The sequence below is a fragment of the Lipotes vexillifer genome, unplaced genomic scaffold (assembly GCF_000442215.2).
Source record: "Lipotes vexillifer unplaced genomic scaffold, Lipotes_vexillifer_v1.1 scaffold25, whole genome shotgun sequence".
Taxonomy (NCBI): Eukaryota; Metazoa; Chordata; class Mammalia; order Artiodactyla; family Lipotidae; genus Lipotes; species Lipotes vexillifer.
In genome coordinates, this window is record NW_006792881.1 from 1003846 (window position 1) to 1022445 (window position 18600).

Sequence of the window (18600 nt, forward strand, 5' to 3'; positions counted from 1 at the left end):
AGGGGGCCGGCCACCCAAAAAAAAAAAAAAAAAAAAAAAAAAGAGAGAGGACAGTCAGATGGGGATATGCGGTCTTAAGAGGTGTGTGTGGGAAGGGCTGGGACCTGAACAAGTTACATGTTGAGAGGGCAAGGTAGAAGACCTTGAGGAGAGGGGCAGGGCCCTCTGGGCGAGGTCCCTGAGCAGAAGGAAAGGATGGGGCAGAGCAGAAGCCAGGGACACCCCTCTCTCCTAATGGGGTGGAAGGCGGAAAGACGGAAGTAGATGCCAGGGAATTCACAGGTCTGGTGGCCTGAGAGCTTCTAGGCATGGATGTTCCCATGTTCAAATGGTAACACTGGACAAGTGTCTTCTTGTTCTTCCTCAGTGTTGGAGGGAAGGTAGAAGGGCAAGGGAAGGAAGGAAGAAGAGAGAGGACAAGGCTTATTTTTTTCCCCTGAGTTTGGAATTTTTCCTTCTGGACAAGGAAATTCAGTTCTAGTTTCAGGGATCCCCCCATACCTGCCCTGCTGAGCCTACAGGCCCCTCTTCAGGATAACACAGACACCATATGTCTCTTGTTACTCACAAGAGCACAGTGAGAGGCACAGGCTAAAGGCTCAGGCCGTCTCAAGTCAGAGTCAAGAACAGACTGTGTTTGGACAGTTTTGAGAGGAATGAAGAGCCAGACAAACACCTGGAGATAAGGAGAAAGGTGTGCATCCCAAGAAAGGGGAGTGTATGGATCTCATCTGAGATCTGATCTCAGTGGCTAAAAGCAGCAGGAAAGGAGGGGTGGAATGTGGCTCAAATGCAGATCATAACAAGTAGTAAAGGATGCTGTGTGAAGGCAAAGGAAGCAGAGGAAGGGGGGTAGAATAAGGAGGAAAAGAAAGAACCTGGGAGATGAGCAGAGAGCAAGACACCCACAACTATCAGCAGAGGCCAGGTCAAAAGTATCCACTTGGCCAGATTCTGCTTCAGTAGACTGATTTTCTTACTTGTATTTATTTGAAGTACGTTCTATTTGCACTACAAGGCCTTTTGGCAAGATTCTGAAATCCTTTCCCTCAAGGAGGAATTTTGCTGGTTGCAATTTCACAGTAAACAGATCTTGTGGAATTTTAAGCATACGACCTTATCGATAGAGGCTGAAGACCTAAGGACTAAAGCAGCTTTCTGCTTAGTTCTTCACTCTGGGTGAAGCAATTTTTGATGCAGGCATTTGGAGCGCAGGGTCCCTCCCTGGGGGCCAGGGAGGGACAGAGGGCAGCTGGGCTCCACTCTCTTGGGGCAGAGGCTCTGTTTTGACCGGTATTCCGCGAGGGAGGGAAAAGTGGGCAGAGGAGCTAAAAATGCTCGAAAAAAGGAATACGTCTAAACTATTTATACACAGAGCATCTGAACAGTCTTGGAAACATAGTCATTAGCTATTTTGGGAACTAAATCAAAACTTAAAAGGACAGCAAGAAAAGTTTCTCCACTGCTAAGTGTAACGGTTTTCACCCAGGATGACTGCAGCTGCAGAGGTTTCAGGGAGGGGCGGGTCCATGGAGGTGTGGTGATACCACACACATCACTCCTCCCTGCCTGGTATCTGAGGCCTTCTGGGAAATCAGTGAGAACCGTGGAAAATGCACATGCATACAGGCACTCCACTGGGATCCCTGTTGGCGGAGCAAAATATCCATTTCCTCTTCTCCTGGGAGCTGAGCCTGCCTACAGGTGATACCTCAAGTTCAGCCTGAAATCATGATCACCTGTGTCCACTGTTGACCTTAAGTGGTCCTGGCTCTAACAAATGGAGGCCTCTTCACCAAAATCTCTCAAAATATGATTCTGTTGCAGGAACAAGGAGACAGAACAGGCTTAGGGCATTCAGAGACTGTCCCCACAATGCACAGAAAAATTTAGGGCCAGACTGAGAGATAGGTAACAATCCCTGGGGCATCTGCTAGTACAGTATCATCAACAGTATCATTTGAGAAATAACAGAACCAAGCTGCTGACAACACACAACACAGCTGGAGTGGCTGCATGGAGCATGTTATGGAAACACTGCATGAGGAGAGGCTAGGGCACCACATCCAATTTGTTGCCTGGACATTAAAAAATACAAATTATCTTCAAATACCACGGACAAGGATGTATACTGATTGTGTATAAATCTACACCATACTTACTATCCCCAGCATTTGAATTTCCTGCCATTTACAATGCAAGAAGGGTGCTATACAACTTACGGAGACAAGGCCCAGCCCCAAGAAGTTTAAACCCCACCTTATGACACATACGAGTGTTTTGATGAAGATGACAGTGCTAGGGGGTTAACAGTGGCTTCTGTGGTTGTGAGAACAGCGAGCCAAGACCAAGACACAAATTGTGTCAGGGATTAAGCAATGACTCAGTTTATGCAGTGCAGCCTGTGACCTCACAGTGCTGAAATTCTCAATATTCCAGTGAAAGAGACATTTTCTACTAAAGCTAGTAGATTTCTATGACCTGCTAAGGAGTAACAACTTGATGGCAGGCAGCATGAGAGACAGATTCCAGCATCGAGGGTCCCAGGCATTTGACGAAGTCTGGACCGTCCTTCTCACCCATCATTTTGGAAACAAGGGAAGAATCAAGTCCTAGAGGCTTCTGACAGAGCTGTGTGGAACCTTGGTTCAACCTCCTCAATTCAGAGATGAGGAAATCATCTACCAGGAACAACCAGATTTCTTTCCTCAGTACGCCCTCCCTGCTGAGAGTCTGGTGTCACCCGTGCTCTGAGCGTTGCCCTGCAGCTCACCTGTTCCAACATGTCCTTGGGCAGATCTTCCTGCTCATCCATGGTTAGAATTGCCCGTTTGATTTCATCATTGGATAATTTCAACCTGGAGAAAGAATATTTTACTTGTTGTTAACGATATTGGCTTGAGCCGTAAACATTTAATACAAGGTAAACTCATTTTGCTATCCCAGCTGTTGATCTTCAAGTGCCAGTTTTTCTCCAAATCTCTCAGTGAAAGCTTATTTCCTGACAATGTTGCCCCTAAAAATAGTATTTTGAAACGGCTTTAACATTCTTCCAGGGCTTTCTAATGCTCTGCTGACACAGAGAACAAAGCTGTTATGTTCTACCATTTAGTTTCCTTAAACAAGGGATTGGAGGATGAGAAATAGGGAAAACATCCACACACACCTGTTTTCTTTAATATATAGTATCCACACATTGAAGGGGAAAGGGGAAAACTAACTTTTTAACTTATGTGTCAGGAGTGTTTAAAGTTCGCTCTCATATTAAAAATGGATTTTGAGAAGGTTAGCAGGATCTATGTTATTGTTAAAAAACTGAATAGTTGATATACAAAATAAAATGCATAGCTGAGGAGTTTTCATATGTATTATTTCATTTGGCATTCAAATTAACTGTGATGATTTTTTTTTTTAATTGAGGGAGAAAATGAGGCTCAGAATGGCTAAGTGATTTGCCCAAGGTCAAACATATACAAAGGGGCAGTATCTAACACAAACCCAAGACTTTTGATTGCTAATCCCAAATTCTTTTTACAAATAATGCTTATCTAGTTAATATCTCATAGGGAATGATTTAAGCAAAAACCCAAATCTGTTTTCTGTTTTTCTGTCTACCATTAATTCATATGATTTACTAATTTATATTAAGGATTTATGTCTTGATTCTGGCAGGACAACAAAGTAGTGACTGTGAAAAGAGTTGAAATTAAAACATACTTGTAAAAATATGTTTTTATTGCATACAACCAAAAGTCTTAACCAGGGCAAAAAATCTTAATCAGATTATTAGCTGTAACAATAGGGTCATTCTTTTGTTCTACTTGTAAGCATCAGACCCAGACTTATTTTAAAAATCTTACTTCCTTATAAGCTACCACTAACGTGTTATAGTGCAATTATTCGATCTGTTCTTCTAGTTTATGATCTTCGAGAAGAATGACATTTAGGACTGGGAATAAAGACATGAACACACAAATACAGAGCAAGGCATATAGCCTTCATGTGTAACGTTTGAAGGAAGGGACTTTGGCATCAGACAGGCTGTGCCTGGCTCTGACATTTCTTGGTCAGTGTCAGAAAAATTGGAAAAATTTTTTTCTTCAGCCTCAGTTTCTTCATCTATAAAATAGAGATAACGATAACCTATGTAAAAAAAAAAAGGATTTTTGTCTGTGTATGAAGTGAAGTAATGCATGAGACATGTTTAGCATAGTGTGTGGCCATAGAAAAGGCTCAATAAACTATACGTATACTCTGCAAGGCAGACTTTTCCACCCAGAAAAAAAAAAAGCAGCAGTACTTATGTAACATTAATATTCAAGGGCAGCTATTTGATAAATAAACAGCGCTTAGTAGGGTTATCAGGAAAGTTCCCAAAGTGCTCTCATACCCATTGTTTCATCAGAGTTTCCTCTCTGTATAGAGCACCCATTAGACCTGGGAGAATTAAAAAATAATTAGAAGACATGGTGCTTATTTTAAAGGTGGTTATAATGTTTGAGAGAATCTATTGATAAGCTGAAACACTCCACACAAGGGTACATGAAGCATACATGGTCAGCTGTACTCTCCCAGGTAAACGAGAGGGTTGGATGAGTGCAGGGGTGGCCATAAAGCCCACGAAGGAGGAAAGAATCCACTCTGGACACCTCTGGCTTGTCCTATTTCTCCAGATTTTGACATGATCTTGTTAAAACCATCCATCCTGCCATTGAAACTGAATGTTGTTTCATGTACCAATAAGTAGGCCAGGGAAGGAACAGATTTGGGAATCCTATTGTACAAATATCATTATCTGCTATTTCATGCTTTCAAACCCAAATAGAGCACCTAGGCAATGTGCCAAATTGTCCATGTTCTAGAATAAGACCCATTCTCTTCCCTAGTCCAAGTTGTAGCACCATAATAACTCCTGGCCTGTGGACAGTGACTCTGGATGTGGGCAGACGTCTCTAGATTGATTTAGTCATTTTGGAGTCAGTCATTTCCCATGAATATGTTCACTAGAACATCATAATGGAAAACTCCCAAACTTAAATGGAACAATTTAGCCAAGTTGGCATGGGTAAAACATATGATGGGAAAAACTGTATCCTGGCATCAAGGTCTCTACCACATGGGCCCTGGGTAGCCCTAGATTCCAGGACACTAAACGCTCTTGAGTCAAGTAAGGGCAAACACCATGGTGTAGCCATGCAAGGCCAAAGAAGTGGGACATTAAGTAAGGTTGAAACTGCCACTGATGAAAACCAGCTGGCTGTGGAAATGTCTAGTTACCACGAGAAGAGCTCCACTTATTTAAGAAAAAAAAAAAAAAAAAAAGATTAGTTCTGTGTCCTTTTCACACGGAGTTGAAGAAACCACTTTATGGTGTCTTTCTGCTGAGTCCTTCTGTTTTGCATTTAAGAGAAAAGGAGTTGAACATCAGAGTGAGAACAATACTTGAAGTATCAGATTTGCATTTCATTAGCTCCCCATATGGAGCGCAGAACTTCTTGCTTTTGAAATTGTATATATTTATGCTGCTCAATCCCCAGAGGCTGTCTGGACCAAACACTAGCTCTAATTCATAACAATTTTGGTTTCTCTTCATGTGGCCCACAAAGAGACTTGAGACTATAATGGCTAGTACTTAAGAAAATCTACCTGTCAACATCCTGCCTTGCACGTGGTCTGTGGGAGCAGACAAAAAAGCTGTACCTTTGGGGAAAGAGGAGAAGGGTACACAGCCCTCTGGGAGGCTTCTATAGGTTGCCAGAGTTCTTAGTATCGTCTGTCATCCACAGATTGAGTCGCTAATCTCTGTAATTTAAGGACCCTCCCAATCCTAACCTTTTAATTGCTTTTAAAGCTTGGCAGTGTTCTGGTGTGCAGGAGGGTGGCAACTTGTGAGACATCCACTTCGACTTTCTTTGCAAGGCAGGAAAGAAACCAGCCATTTTAAAACCAGTATTTAACTCCACCTTGCTCTACTCAGGTATTTCAAAAATTTGCCCAGAGAACTGGAACATCCAGGCATAATTAAACTAAGTTAAGGATGGATGGCTAGATCAACTTTAGCTCTGCTTCAGTGGATTTAAGCCAAATCCCTCTCCTTTAAAGTAGCCTTTTGTGGTTTACTACACCCCAGCTGTCATGTTAAGTGAGCATCTGGAAAAAAAGAATGGCAGAACACTTCATAAAAGTGTATTTTAGGTGGGTTCATTTTGCAATATAAGCCAGCTTCCAAGTTTCTTTCTTTCTTTTTTCTTTTTTTTTTTAACAGAAGGGAGAGGTCTGTTTTAAGGAATAAAGCAGAGTGAATCTTAAGTTGCCCCATGTTGCCTACATACACACAGCAGAGAAGTTGTTGCTGGCTCTTCCAGGGGCCAGACGAACAGGTCTCATTCTCGGGTACATCGTGTCCATTCTACTCACTTCTCAAGTCTGTAAAAGGCAGGGTCCCTGGTGGCTTGCAGCGTCACACCTTCCAGACAGCCTCTTTCTGGGCACTGTGAGGGACGCTGGACTCTCATGCTGTGAGCACATGAAAAGGGCCTGTACTTCCTCCCCTGCTCGGCCCCTGGATGAGAAGCCCTTTCCTTCCCGCTGCCTTCTCGGCTCCAGGCAAGGCTGTGGCAGGTGCCGCTGGCCAAAGGGTCCGTGAACTTTCGCGGTATGGGGGTAAGAAGAGCTTTTAAAGATAACCAAGTGCTGCAGACACGTGTGCATCACAATACCGCCCATGGAACATGCCACGGGCTTTCACCGGGGTGGAATCTGGTGTAATGACTGCATGGCTGGTAATTAAATTCCTAGTCAGCAAGGTAAGACACAGAGAGGGTCGCCAGTCTTTGGGAATGAAATAAGCAGAAAAGAAGAAAGACACTAAGTGTGGAAAGGTAGGAAATCTTGACTTCAACTTGGAAACATTCCTACTCATTGTCCCCAGGCAGAAAATCAGTCTCTAAATGCTAGTGACAGGTTTTGTCTCTCTCCAGTCTGTCCCTCATCAGGTCTGAGCTGGGCAATAGAAAGAGCTCCCTATCTGAGAGCAGCCTGTGCCTCCAGCTCTGACCCCTCCAGCCTATCCTGCAAACCCGTCAGAGATCAGACTCAAAACCTCATTAAGACAGTGCTGTTGGGGCTTCCCTGGTGGCGCAGTGGTTGAGAGTCTGCCTGCCGATGCAGGGGAAACGGGTTCGTGCCCTGGTCCGGGAAGATTCCCACATGCCGCGGAGCGGCTGGGCCCGTGAGCCATGGCCACTGGGCCTGCGCGTCCGGAGCCTGTGCTCCACAACGGGAGAGGCCACAGCAGTGAGAGGCCCGCGTACCACAAAAAAAAAAAAAAAAAAAAAAAAAAAAAAAAGACAGTGCTGTTCTCTGGAGTAAACGGCACCAATTCCGGATCCCCCAGGTACACAAATGGGCCATTAACTGAGCAGCTGCCACATACAGGCACTCTGTCAGTGCTTCTCACATGCTGGGTCGCATTCTTACAAGCCCACTGCTTTCATTACCTCCATTTTATAAACTGACCCTGGGCTGACTCGGGCCCTGACAAAGGCACCAGGCCTGGATCTCAGGCCCTCCTGCCTGGTCTCATTTAATCCAAGTGATAATCATCTGCTGCAATTACAGGGCTCTCTCTATAGCCCGGCCTGTATCCACTCCGGTGTCTTTGCTCCTGTTGCACCCTTGGAACTGCCTCCACTCCCCTGCCTGTGTAACTGTTAATGGCCCTCGAGGCCCACTTTCTCAGGGAAACCCTGCTGCTGCCCCCTCGCGCCCCCTTGGCTAGGCTCCCCGTCTCCTTCCATCCAGACCAGTCTAAGGCCTGAATTGTTCACAGGTCATCTTGCCTGTGTCACTGTTCTCCAATTAGCCATGCACTGCCAAAGGCAACAGTGCTACCTTAAGTCTTGGGACATCCTATGGCACCCAGCACAGTGCCAGGCAAATAAACACTCCAAAGCGATAACTCTAAGCAAAAAGTGTCAAAGCAAAGTATCACAGCTCTCCCCTCCTTTAAGCCCCTGGCTCCTTTTGTGTGTACTCATGCATTGCCAATGAAAAGGGGAGAGTGAAAGCAAGGTAAACCAACTGCTGACTGGTTAAACAACTAAATAAAAACAAATTAGTTCTGCTTAATTTATTTTACCTTTAGCCCTGTGCTTTCCTGATGAGAGAATAAAACCACTGACCACTGAGCAGACAAGCATGTGGTACTGAATCCTCTGTGGCCGAGGTTTTGGACCCTGATCAATAAGGCCCAATTACCATAAGGTTAACTGCATCTCAAAATCACCTTGTTATGCATAATACATTTTAAAATTATGCTCATTGTAATACTTATCCATTAAATTGGATATTAATAGATAATTTAACAGATACGAGGCAAGTTCTTAAAGTTATCTTCTACAGAGTTCAGACACATTCACATTCTAAGTCACCTTAGCCTTTGATACTTTTGATGTAATGAGGGAATGATATACCACAATATGAAACAATGCCTCCAATAATGGGATAGGAAATTTGCCAGAAGGAGTTGTAACCTTATCTATAACTAGTGTAATTACCCTCGGTGGCATCTTGTACTGAGAATAATCTGTCTATGAGAAACTGGGTCACAGCTAGAGCACTTAAATTACTATAGAAATTCAGAGTGATAGCTCTCTTTGCCAAGCTGTTTTTAAAGTGCTCCTCTAGACTGCAAAAGTGCAAAATAGAGGGGGAAATTCTAGGGTTTTAAAAGAAAAACTTCGCCCAAATTTTCATTTAATTTTGCTATTAAGTAAAAACATTATTTGTAAAAAGAAGTTTTAACAAAACAAATTGTACAGACCATAGGGAAAAAAAATGTAGCCCTTCAAAACTATTTTCGGTGGTGTTTTCCTGAACAAAAGTGGGGATAAACACAGGGCCTGGCCACTTACACAGCTTCCAGCCAGAGGCAGAAATTAAATGCTAACAGGATGGTTCATGTTACCTTACTAAGTTGTATTAAAATTCAGGGGTCTTACCAAACTTCAATTTCTCTTTCACTAAAAGAAACATTTGCTCCATAAAGTAATATATGTCTGGCTATCAATCAAACTTCTATGCTGCAAACCAAGCAGCAGTGCTGTGTGTTAAAAGAAACTTACTCTAAGACCATGTGAAAAATAAGAACTACTACAACTACTACTTTCTGTCTTTACTCTCCCTGAAAGTCACCTTATGCCAGCCTCGATACATATATAACATTCTTTCCAGAATGTAACCAATGTGACTTATACATAATGCCTCAAAGTTCAGGGTTCTTTATATTTTCCTTCCCTTCATCAGCACTAGGTATCTCTGTCTAATGTGAAAGTCCCTTTTAGAGAAAGAAGAAACTAGATTCAGAAAAACTACTTGAAATGCCCAGGACGACCTGACACATTGCCTGAAGCTATAATCAGATTCCAGGTTCCCAAATTTCCTTCTTTTCAAGGTCCAAGGCCGTGATGGTTCACTAATTATGAGAAATACTTCTGAAAGGGCTGAACTGGATGAATTAGCATTTCACTGAGGTTTGAGTTTTACATATTTTTTTAGTCATAAAAATGTTCACAAAGAGCATGAAATAATATAACCTTGAAGTATAAAAAGGTAACTTTAGAAAGCAAAATGAAACAAAGAGCCTTCATGCCTTCGTCGTGGATGCTGATTCTGTGACAGTGTTACTTCAATGGCTAAAGAATCTCTAAAGCCAAGAGGTATAAATAACAGTAAAGTACATTTTACAGGCTCTCTGGAAAAACAAAACAAAACATTGATTTGAGATGTTCTGCTCTTTAAGATTTAGGAGTCTGTGGAAATTAAACTGCAAGAAAGTAGGCATCCAGCTGTGACATATTCCACAAGGGAAAGGAGGCACTAACGGTCCTCTTCATGTCAGACAGAAGAAACTCGGAGAACTGACCCTCAGCAGAGTCCAGGTAAAAGGATGAGTCCAAACATGTGGTTTGGAGCCACATGATAGAAAAGTTGGTCCTGATAGCCTCATCCATCAGAGGGCAGACAGAAGAAGCAAGAAGAACTACAATTCTGCAGCCTGTGGAATGAAAACCATGTTCACAGAAAGACAGACAAAATGAAAAGGCAGAGGGCTATGTACCAGATGAAGGAACAAGATGAAACCCCAGAAAAACAATTAAATGAAGTGGAGATAGGCAACCTTCCAGAAAAAGAATTCAGAATAATGAAAGTGAAGATGATCCAGGACCTCGGAAAAAGAATGGAGGCAAAGATTGAGAAGATGCAAGAAATGTTTAAAAAAGACCTAGAAGAATTAAAGAACAAACAAACAGAGATGAACAATACAATAACTGAAACAAAAAAATACACTAGAAGGAATCAATAGCAGAATAACTGAGGCGGAAGAACAGATAATTGACCTGGAAGACAGAATGGTGGAATTCACTGCCATGGAAAAGAATAATGAAAAAAGAATGAAAGGAAATGAAGACAGCCTAAGAGACCTCTGAGACAACATTAAGTTCAACAACATTCACATTATAGGGGTGCCAGAAGGAGAAGAGAGAAAGTACTTGAGAAAATATTTGAAAAGATTATAGTCAAAAACTTCCCTAACGTGGGAAAGGAATTAGCCACCCAAGTCCAGGAAGCGCAGAGTCCCAGGCAGAATAAGCCCAAGGAGAAACATGCTGAGACACACAGTAATCAAATTGACAAAAATTAAAGATAAAGAAAATTTACTAAAAGCAACAACGGAAAAATGACAAATAACATATAAGTGAACTCCTATAATGTTAACAGCTTATTTCTCAGCAGAAACTCTACAACCTAGAAGGGAGTGGCATGATATATTTAAAGTGATGAAAGGGAAGAACCTACAACCAAGATTACTCTACCTGGCAAGGATCTCATTCAGATTTGACAGAGAAAGCAAAAGCTTTACAGACAAGCCAAAGCTAAGAGAATTCAGCACCACCAAAACAGCTCTACAACAAATGGTAAAGGAACTTCTTTAGGCAGGAAACACAAGAGAAGAAAAGGACCTACAGAAACAAACCCAAAACAATTAAGAAAATGGTAATAGGGGGCTTTCCTGGTGCTGCAGTGGATAGGAATCTGCCTGCCAACACAGGGGAAATGGGTTTGATCCCTGGTCCAGAAGGATCCCACATGCTGTGGAGCAACTACTGAGCCTGCGCACCACAACTACTGAAGCCCATGCATCTAGAGCCCGTGCTCTGCAGCAAGAGAGGCCACTGCAGTGAGAAGCCCGGGCACAGCAACAAAGAGTAGCCCCCACTCGGTGCAATTAGAGAAAGCCCATGTGCAGCAACAGAGACCCAACACAGCCAAAAATAAATAAAATAAAAATAAAAATAATTTTTTTAAGAAAATAGTAATAGGAACATACATATCAATAATTACCTTAAATGTGGATGGATTAAATGCTCCAACCAAAAGACACAGGCTCGCTGAATGGGAATAAAAACAAGACCCATATACATGCTGTCTACAAGAGACCCACTTCAGACCTAGGGACACATACAGACTGAAAGTGAGGGGATGGAAAAAGATATTCCATGCAAATGGAAATCCAAAGAAAGCTGGAGTAGCAATACTCATATCAGACAAAATAGACTTTAAAATAAAGAATGTTATAAGAGACAAGGAAGGACACTACATAATGATCAAGGGATCAAGCCAAGAAGAAGATATAACAATTATAAATATATATGCACCCAACATAGGAGCACCTCAATACATAAGGCAAATGCTAACAGGTATAAAAGAGTAAATCGACAGTAACAAAATAATAGTGGGGGACTTTAACACCTCACTTACACCAATGGACAGATCATCCAGACAGAAAATTAATAAGGAAACAGAAGCTTTAAATGACACAATAGACTATACAGATTTAATTGATATTTATAGGACATTCCATCCGAAAACAGCAGATTACACTTTCTTCTCAAGTGCACATGGAACATTCTCCAGGATAGATCACATCTAGGGTCACAAATGGTAAACTTAAGAAAATTGAAATCATATCAAGCATCTCTTCGATCACAATGCTATGAGATCAGAAATCAATTACAGGGAAGAAAACGTAAAAAACACAAACACATGGAGGTTAAGCAATACGTTACTAAATAACCAAGAGATCACTGAAGGAATCAAAGAGGACATCAAAAAATACCTAGAGACAAACGACAATGAAAACACGATGACTCAAAACCTATGGGATGCAGCAAAAGCAGTTCTAAGAGGGAAGTTTATATCAATACAATCCCACCTCAAGAAACAAGAAAAATCTCAAATAAACATTCTAACCTTACACCTAAAGGAACTAGAGAAAGAAAAACAAACAAAATGCAAAGTAGGTAGAAGGAAAGAAATCATAAAGATCAGAGCAGAAATAAATGAAATAGAAACAAAGAAAACAATAGCAAAGATCAATAAAACTAAAAGCTGGTTCTTTGAGAAGATAAACAAAATTGATAAACCTTTAGCCAGACTCATCAAGAAAAAGAGGGAGAGGACACAAATCAATAAAATTAGAACTGAAAAAGGAGAAGTTACAACAGACACCGCAGAAATACAAAGCATTGTGAGACTACTACAAGCAACTCTATGCCAATAAAATGGACAACCTGCAAGAAATGGACAAATTCTTAGAAAGGTATAAACTTCCAAGACTGAACCAGGAAGAAAACGAACACATGAACAGACGAATCACAAATAATGAGATTGAAACTGTGATTAAAAATCTTCCAACAGGGGCTTCCCTGGTGCCACAGTGGTTGGGAGTCTGACTGCTGATAAGGGGGATGCGGGTTCGTGTCCCGGTCCGGGAGGATCTCGCATGCCATGGAGCGGCTGGGCCCGTGTGCCATGGCCACTGGGCCTGCGCGTCTGGAGCCTGTGCTCCACAGCGGGAGGGGCCACAGCGGTGAGAGGTCCGTGTACCACAAAAAAAAGAAATATATATATAAAAAAAATCTTCCAACAAACAGAAGTTCAGGAGCAGATGGCTTCACAGGTGAATTTTATCAAACATTTAGAGAAAAGCTATCACCCATCCTTCTCAAACTCTTCCAAAAAATATCAGAGGAAGGAACACACCCAAACTCGTTCTACGAGGCCACCACTACCCAGATACCAAAACCAGACAAAGTTACTACAAGAAAGAAAATTACAGACCAATATTACTGATGAAAACAGATGCAAAAATCCTCAACAAAATACTGGCAAACAGAATCCAACAACACATTAAAAGGATCATACACCATGATCAAGTGGAATTTAACCCAGGGATGCAAGGATTCTTCAACACAGGCAAATCAATCAATGTGATACACGATAATAACAAATTGAAAGATAAAAACCATATGATCATTTCAATAGATGCAGAAAAAGCTTTTGCCAAAATTCAACACCCGTTTATGATAAAAACCTCCAGAAAGTGAGCATAGAGGGAACCTACCACAACATAATAAAGGCCATATACAACAAACACCACAGCAAACATCATTCTCAATGGTGAAAAACTGAAAGCATTTCCTCTAAGATCAGGAACAAGACAAGGATGTCCACTCTCACCACTATTATTCAACATAGTTTTGGAAGTCCTAGCCACAGCAATCAGAGAAGAAAAAGAAATAAAAGGAATACAAATTGGAAAAAAAAAAAGTAAAACTGTTTGCAGATTACTGTACATAGATAATCCTAAAGATGCCACTGGAAAACTACTAGAGCTAATCAATGAATTTGGTAAATTTGCAGGATACAAAATTAATGCACAGACATCTCTTGCATTCCTATACACTAACAATGAAAGATCAGAAAGAGAAATTAAGGAAACAATCCCATTCACCATTGCAACAAAAAGAATAAAATACCTAGGAATAAACCTACCTAAGGAGACAAAAGACCTGTAACCCAGAAAACTATAAGACAGCTGATGAAAGAAATGAAAGATGACACAAACAGATGGAGAGATATACCATGTTCTTGGATTAGAAGAATCAATATTGTGAAAATGGCTATACTACCCAAAGCAATCTACAGATTCAATGCAACCCCTATCAAATTACCAATGGCATTTTTCACAGAACTAGAACAAAAAAATCTTAAAATTTGTAAGGAGACACAAAAGACCCCAAATAGCTAAAGCAATCTTGGGGGAAAAAAATGGAGTTAGAGGAAATCAGGCTCCCTGACTTCAGACTATACTACAAAGCTACAGTAAACAAGACAATATGGTACTGGCACAAAAACAGAAATATAAATCAATGGAACAGGATAGAAAGTGCAGAGATAAACCCACACACCTATGGTCAACTAATCTATGACAAAGGAGGCAAGGATATGCAATGGAGAAAACACAGCCTCTTCAATAAGAGTGCTGGGAAAACTGGACAGCTACATGTAAAAGAATGAAATTAGAACACTCCCTAGCACCATACACGAAAATAAACTCAAAATGGATTAAAGACCTAAGTGTAAGACCGGATACTATAAAACTCTTAGAGGAAAACATGAAGAACATGCTTTGACATAAATCACAGCAAGATCTTTTTTGACCCACCTCCTAGAGTAATGGAAATAAAAACAAAAATAAACAAGTGGGACCTAATGAAACTTAAAAGCTTTTGCACAGCAAAGGAAACTATAAACAAGATGAAAGGACAACCCTCAGAATGGGAGAAAATATTTGCAAATGAATCAATGGACAAAGGATTCATCTCCAAAATATATAAACAGCTCATGCAGATCAATATTAAAAAAACAAACAACCCAATCAAAATGGACAGAAGGGCTTCCCTGGTGGCACAGTGGTTGAGAGTCCACCTGCCGATGCAGGGCACACGGGTTCGTGATCCGGTCCGGGAGGATCCCACATGCTGCAGAGCGGCTGGGCCTATGAGCTATGGCCACTGAGCCTGTGCTCCGCAAGGGGAGAGGCCGCAACAGTGAGAGGCCCGTGTACCGCAAAAGAAAAAAAAAAAAAAAAGGGCAGAAGACCTAAATAGATATCTCTCCAAAGAAGACATACAGATGGCCAATAAGCACATGAAAAGCTGCTCAACATCACTAATTATTAGAGAAATGCAAATCAAAACTACAATGAGGTATCACCTCACACTGGTTAGAATGGGCATCATCAGAAAATCTACAAACAAATGCTGGAGAGGGTGTGGAGAAAAGGGAACCCTCTTGCACTGCTGGTGGGAATGTAAATTGATACAGCCACTATGGAGAACAGTATGGAGGTTCCTTAAAAAACTAAAAAGAGAATTACCATATGATCCAGCAATCCCACTACTGGGCATATACCCTGAGAAAACCATAATTCAGAAAGACACACATGGGACTTCCCTAGTGGCACAGTGGTTAAGAATCCACCTGCCAATACAGGGGACACAGGTTCACGGCCCGGTCTGGGAAGATCCCACGTGCCGCAGAGCAACTAAGCCGTGCACCACAACTACTGAGGCTGCACTCTAGAGCCCACGAGCCACAAGTTCTGAAGCCCATGTGCCTAGAGCCTGTGCTCCGCAACAAGAAAAGCCACCGCAATGAGAAGCCCATGCACCACAACGAAGAGTAGCCTCCACTCGCCACAACTAGAGAAAGCCCACGTGCAGCAGCGAAGACCCAACACAGCCAAAAAATATATATATAAATAAATAAAATTTATTAAAAAATAACACACATACAAAAAGACACATGCACTCCAATGTTCATTGCAGCACTATTTACAATAGCCAGGTCATGGAAGCAACCTCAACACCCATCAACAGATGAATGGATAAAGAAGATGTGGTACATATATAAAATGGAATATTACTCAGCCATAAAAAGGAACGAAATTGGGTCATTTGTTTGTAGAGACGTGGATGGATCTAGAGACGAGACTGTCATACAGAGTAAGTCAGAAGAGAAAAACAAATATCATATATTAACGCATATATGTGGAATCTAGAAAAATGGTACAGATGAACTGGTTTGCAAGGAAGAAATAGAGACACAGATATAGAGAACAAACGTATAGACACCAAGGGAGGAAAGCAGGGGCGGGGGGTGGTAAGATGAATTGGGAGATTGGGATTGACATATATACACTAATATGTTTAAAACAGATAACTAATAAGAACCTGCTGTATAAAAAATTTTAATTTAATTTAATTTAAAAAAAAAGGAAAGAAAGTTGGTCCTACCAGAAATGTTTAGACAACATCAACAATACCTCGATAGAAGGATGTTGCAATTCTGAGCTCTCCGACCATCAATCACCGAAAGCTCTCTGACTTTAAGTTTGGAGCCCAGTGTGTCATCAATGGCATCTGCTTCTTTCTATAAAGAGCATGAAAGAAATCCATCAAAGTCAAACAGGGACATTCGGACTTCAGATACACAGTTTTCCTTTATATTTGCTGTACACACACACACACACACACACACACACACACGCACGCACGCACACGCACGCACGCACACACACACACGTGTGCACGCAAAGCCGAGACAGTAAGCAGGGGAATGAATGCAGGTGGTGGAATTGAAACAAAGGCTAAAATGTAGTTGACAAAGGAAAATAAGAAAAGCTGACCACCCACATTTGAAAAAGCATTATTTGGAAGAACAAAGTGCTTCTAAGTTGAAGATGCATAAATTATTAATGAACGGTACCCTCCTTTTGTCCCCCAAATCCCGATGGAGAGCAGACAGAAGGACTGTCACTATGAATCAAGCTCAGCTGAAACGTGCCACTGCTGGTCCAGCCATTTACAGGGCTCATTCACCCCAGAACCATTTGCATCCTGAACACCTCCCAAACATCTTCATGTGCAACAGGAAGCTCCCAAGTCCAGATGGTACCTTTCATTACCCTGGAGCCTGATGGACAACAGGGAGGGTGCAGTTCAAGGCACTGGTTCGATTTACCTCAATTAACAATAAAACACTACTTGCACACTCTACTGCTGTACAGAGAGCTGTAAGTAATGAGGGCCAGTCATAATTTATGGTGGAAGAGGCATAAAACAATTATACATAAAATCCTGTTTGAGTAAACTGGGCATCAAGGTGAAAACATAGATTGACTTGATAAATAGCAAGTTTGATTTTGTTAAAGGTCAGGATCAATTTAAAAAACAGATCATGCCATTAAAAAATGAAAGAAGCGAAAGCAGACATAGAGAATGGACGTGCAAGATTGGGATTGACATATGTGCACTGCCATGTGTAAAACAAATAGCTAGTGAGAACCTTCTGTATAGCGCAGGGAGCTCAGCTCGGTGCCCTGTGGTGACCTAGATGGGCAGGATGGGGTCGCGGGGGCGGGGGGTGGTGGTGGAAGGCAGGTCCGAGGGTGGGGGGGGGTATGGGGATATATGTATATGTATAGCTAATTCACTTCGTTATACAGCAGAAACTAACACAACATTGTCAAGCAACTATACCCCAATTTAAAAAATAAAAAAGATTAAAAAATAGGGAACTCTGGCCAAAAAAAAAAAGTAAGGAAACCAAAGAGTTCTAGAACTGGATAACAGTTTAGGAAACAAAGACAACATGGAGTTTATAATAAGAGGCACCATGTGACCAAACTTTAACTGTTTCGTATTGTGCTGAGATTTCAGGCATACCTCTCAATATTCAGTTAAGAGTTGAAACCCAATGTAAAATTAAGTAGGCATTGTATTACACTATCAGAAAAAAAAACACAAAACCCTAGGAAAACCAAGACATTTTGAGCTTATAGTAAGCCAAGGAGTTACTAAGCAAAGTGTGGGTTTTAGCTCACTTACCTGCTTGGAGTTACTGTTCACAAAGAAATCCTACAGCCATGGCAGAGGCATGGAAAAGGCAAATCAGATACATGCAGTTCAGAAATCACAGCAACCAATAGGGGAAGGTCAAGGAAATCAGTGACAGGGTAAGAGATGATTTTATGCTCCCAGGAGCAGCAATGAGAGTTGATGAAGATGAGAGTCTGGCTGAAGATACATTGAAGAGCAGGGAACTAAGTGTTCAGGGTAGAGAGAGAAGATGGCATGTGCTGTACACAATTTTCAATGGTGGCAAATCAAATTGAGAAACGAAAGGGCTTAAAACACCCCCAAAAGACTCAAAGTGGTGAAGGAACAAATCCTCTTTGAAAGGACCACTGGGCTCCATGTATTCAACATGAAGCAGATTTCATGGTTTTCCCTTGAAGCAGAAAATATCAATCAACTCTATCAACCTGAGGGAACTACTCCCATTGTCATGTGCTACCAGCAAAATATGCTTTTTTAAGGGGATGGAATAATCTCCTATCTTCTTGTGTCACTAGGAAGGATTAAGAAAAGAAAAAAGACAAGTTCAACAATATAGGTCAGTAAAACCAACACTCAGTACTCCCCGAGAGTCCAAACAATGTCTGTGGGCGCTCTGGGTAGGTATGCGGAAAAAGACAGAACTTGCAATTAAGAGACAATAAGTGATTCATGTGCTGTGCAGCCATTGGTGGTCCTGTCCCCACTGCCTTGGGGCTGTTCATGCGTACAAGGTCAACAGCCTCTGTTGAAAATAGTTCATAGAAAAGACCTGGAGTGAAGAAGGGAAAGA

General features: G+C 41.5%; 1 protein-coding gene across 2 annotated transcripts in view; it reads right to left on the reverse strand.

The window, feature by feature from the left end:
- DAAM1 (dishevelled associated activator of morphogenesis 1) overlaps positions 1-18600 on the reverse strand; it is a 185571-nt gene that overhangs the window by 33690 nt on the left and 133281 nt on the right. For both annotated transcript variants that reach the window (XM_007466041.1, XM_007466040.1), the window contains exons 16-17: positions 16235-16341; positions 2774-2858 (exon numbers count right to left, since the gene is read on the reverse strand). In XM_007466041.1, the coding sequence (XP_007466103.1) occupies positions 2774-2858; positions 16235-16341 (192 nt within the window). The remainder of the gene's footprint in view (positions 1-2773; positions 2859-16234; positions 16342-18600) is intronic.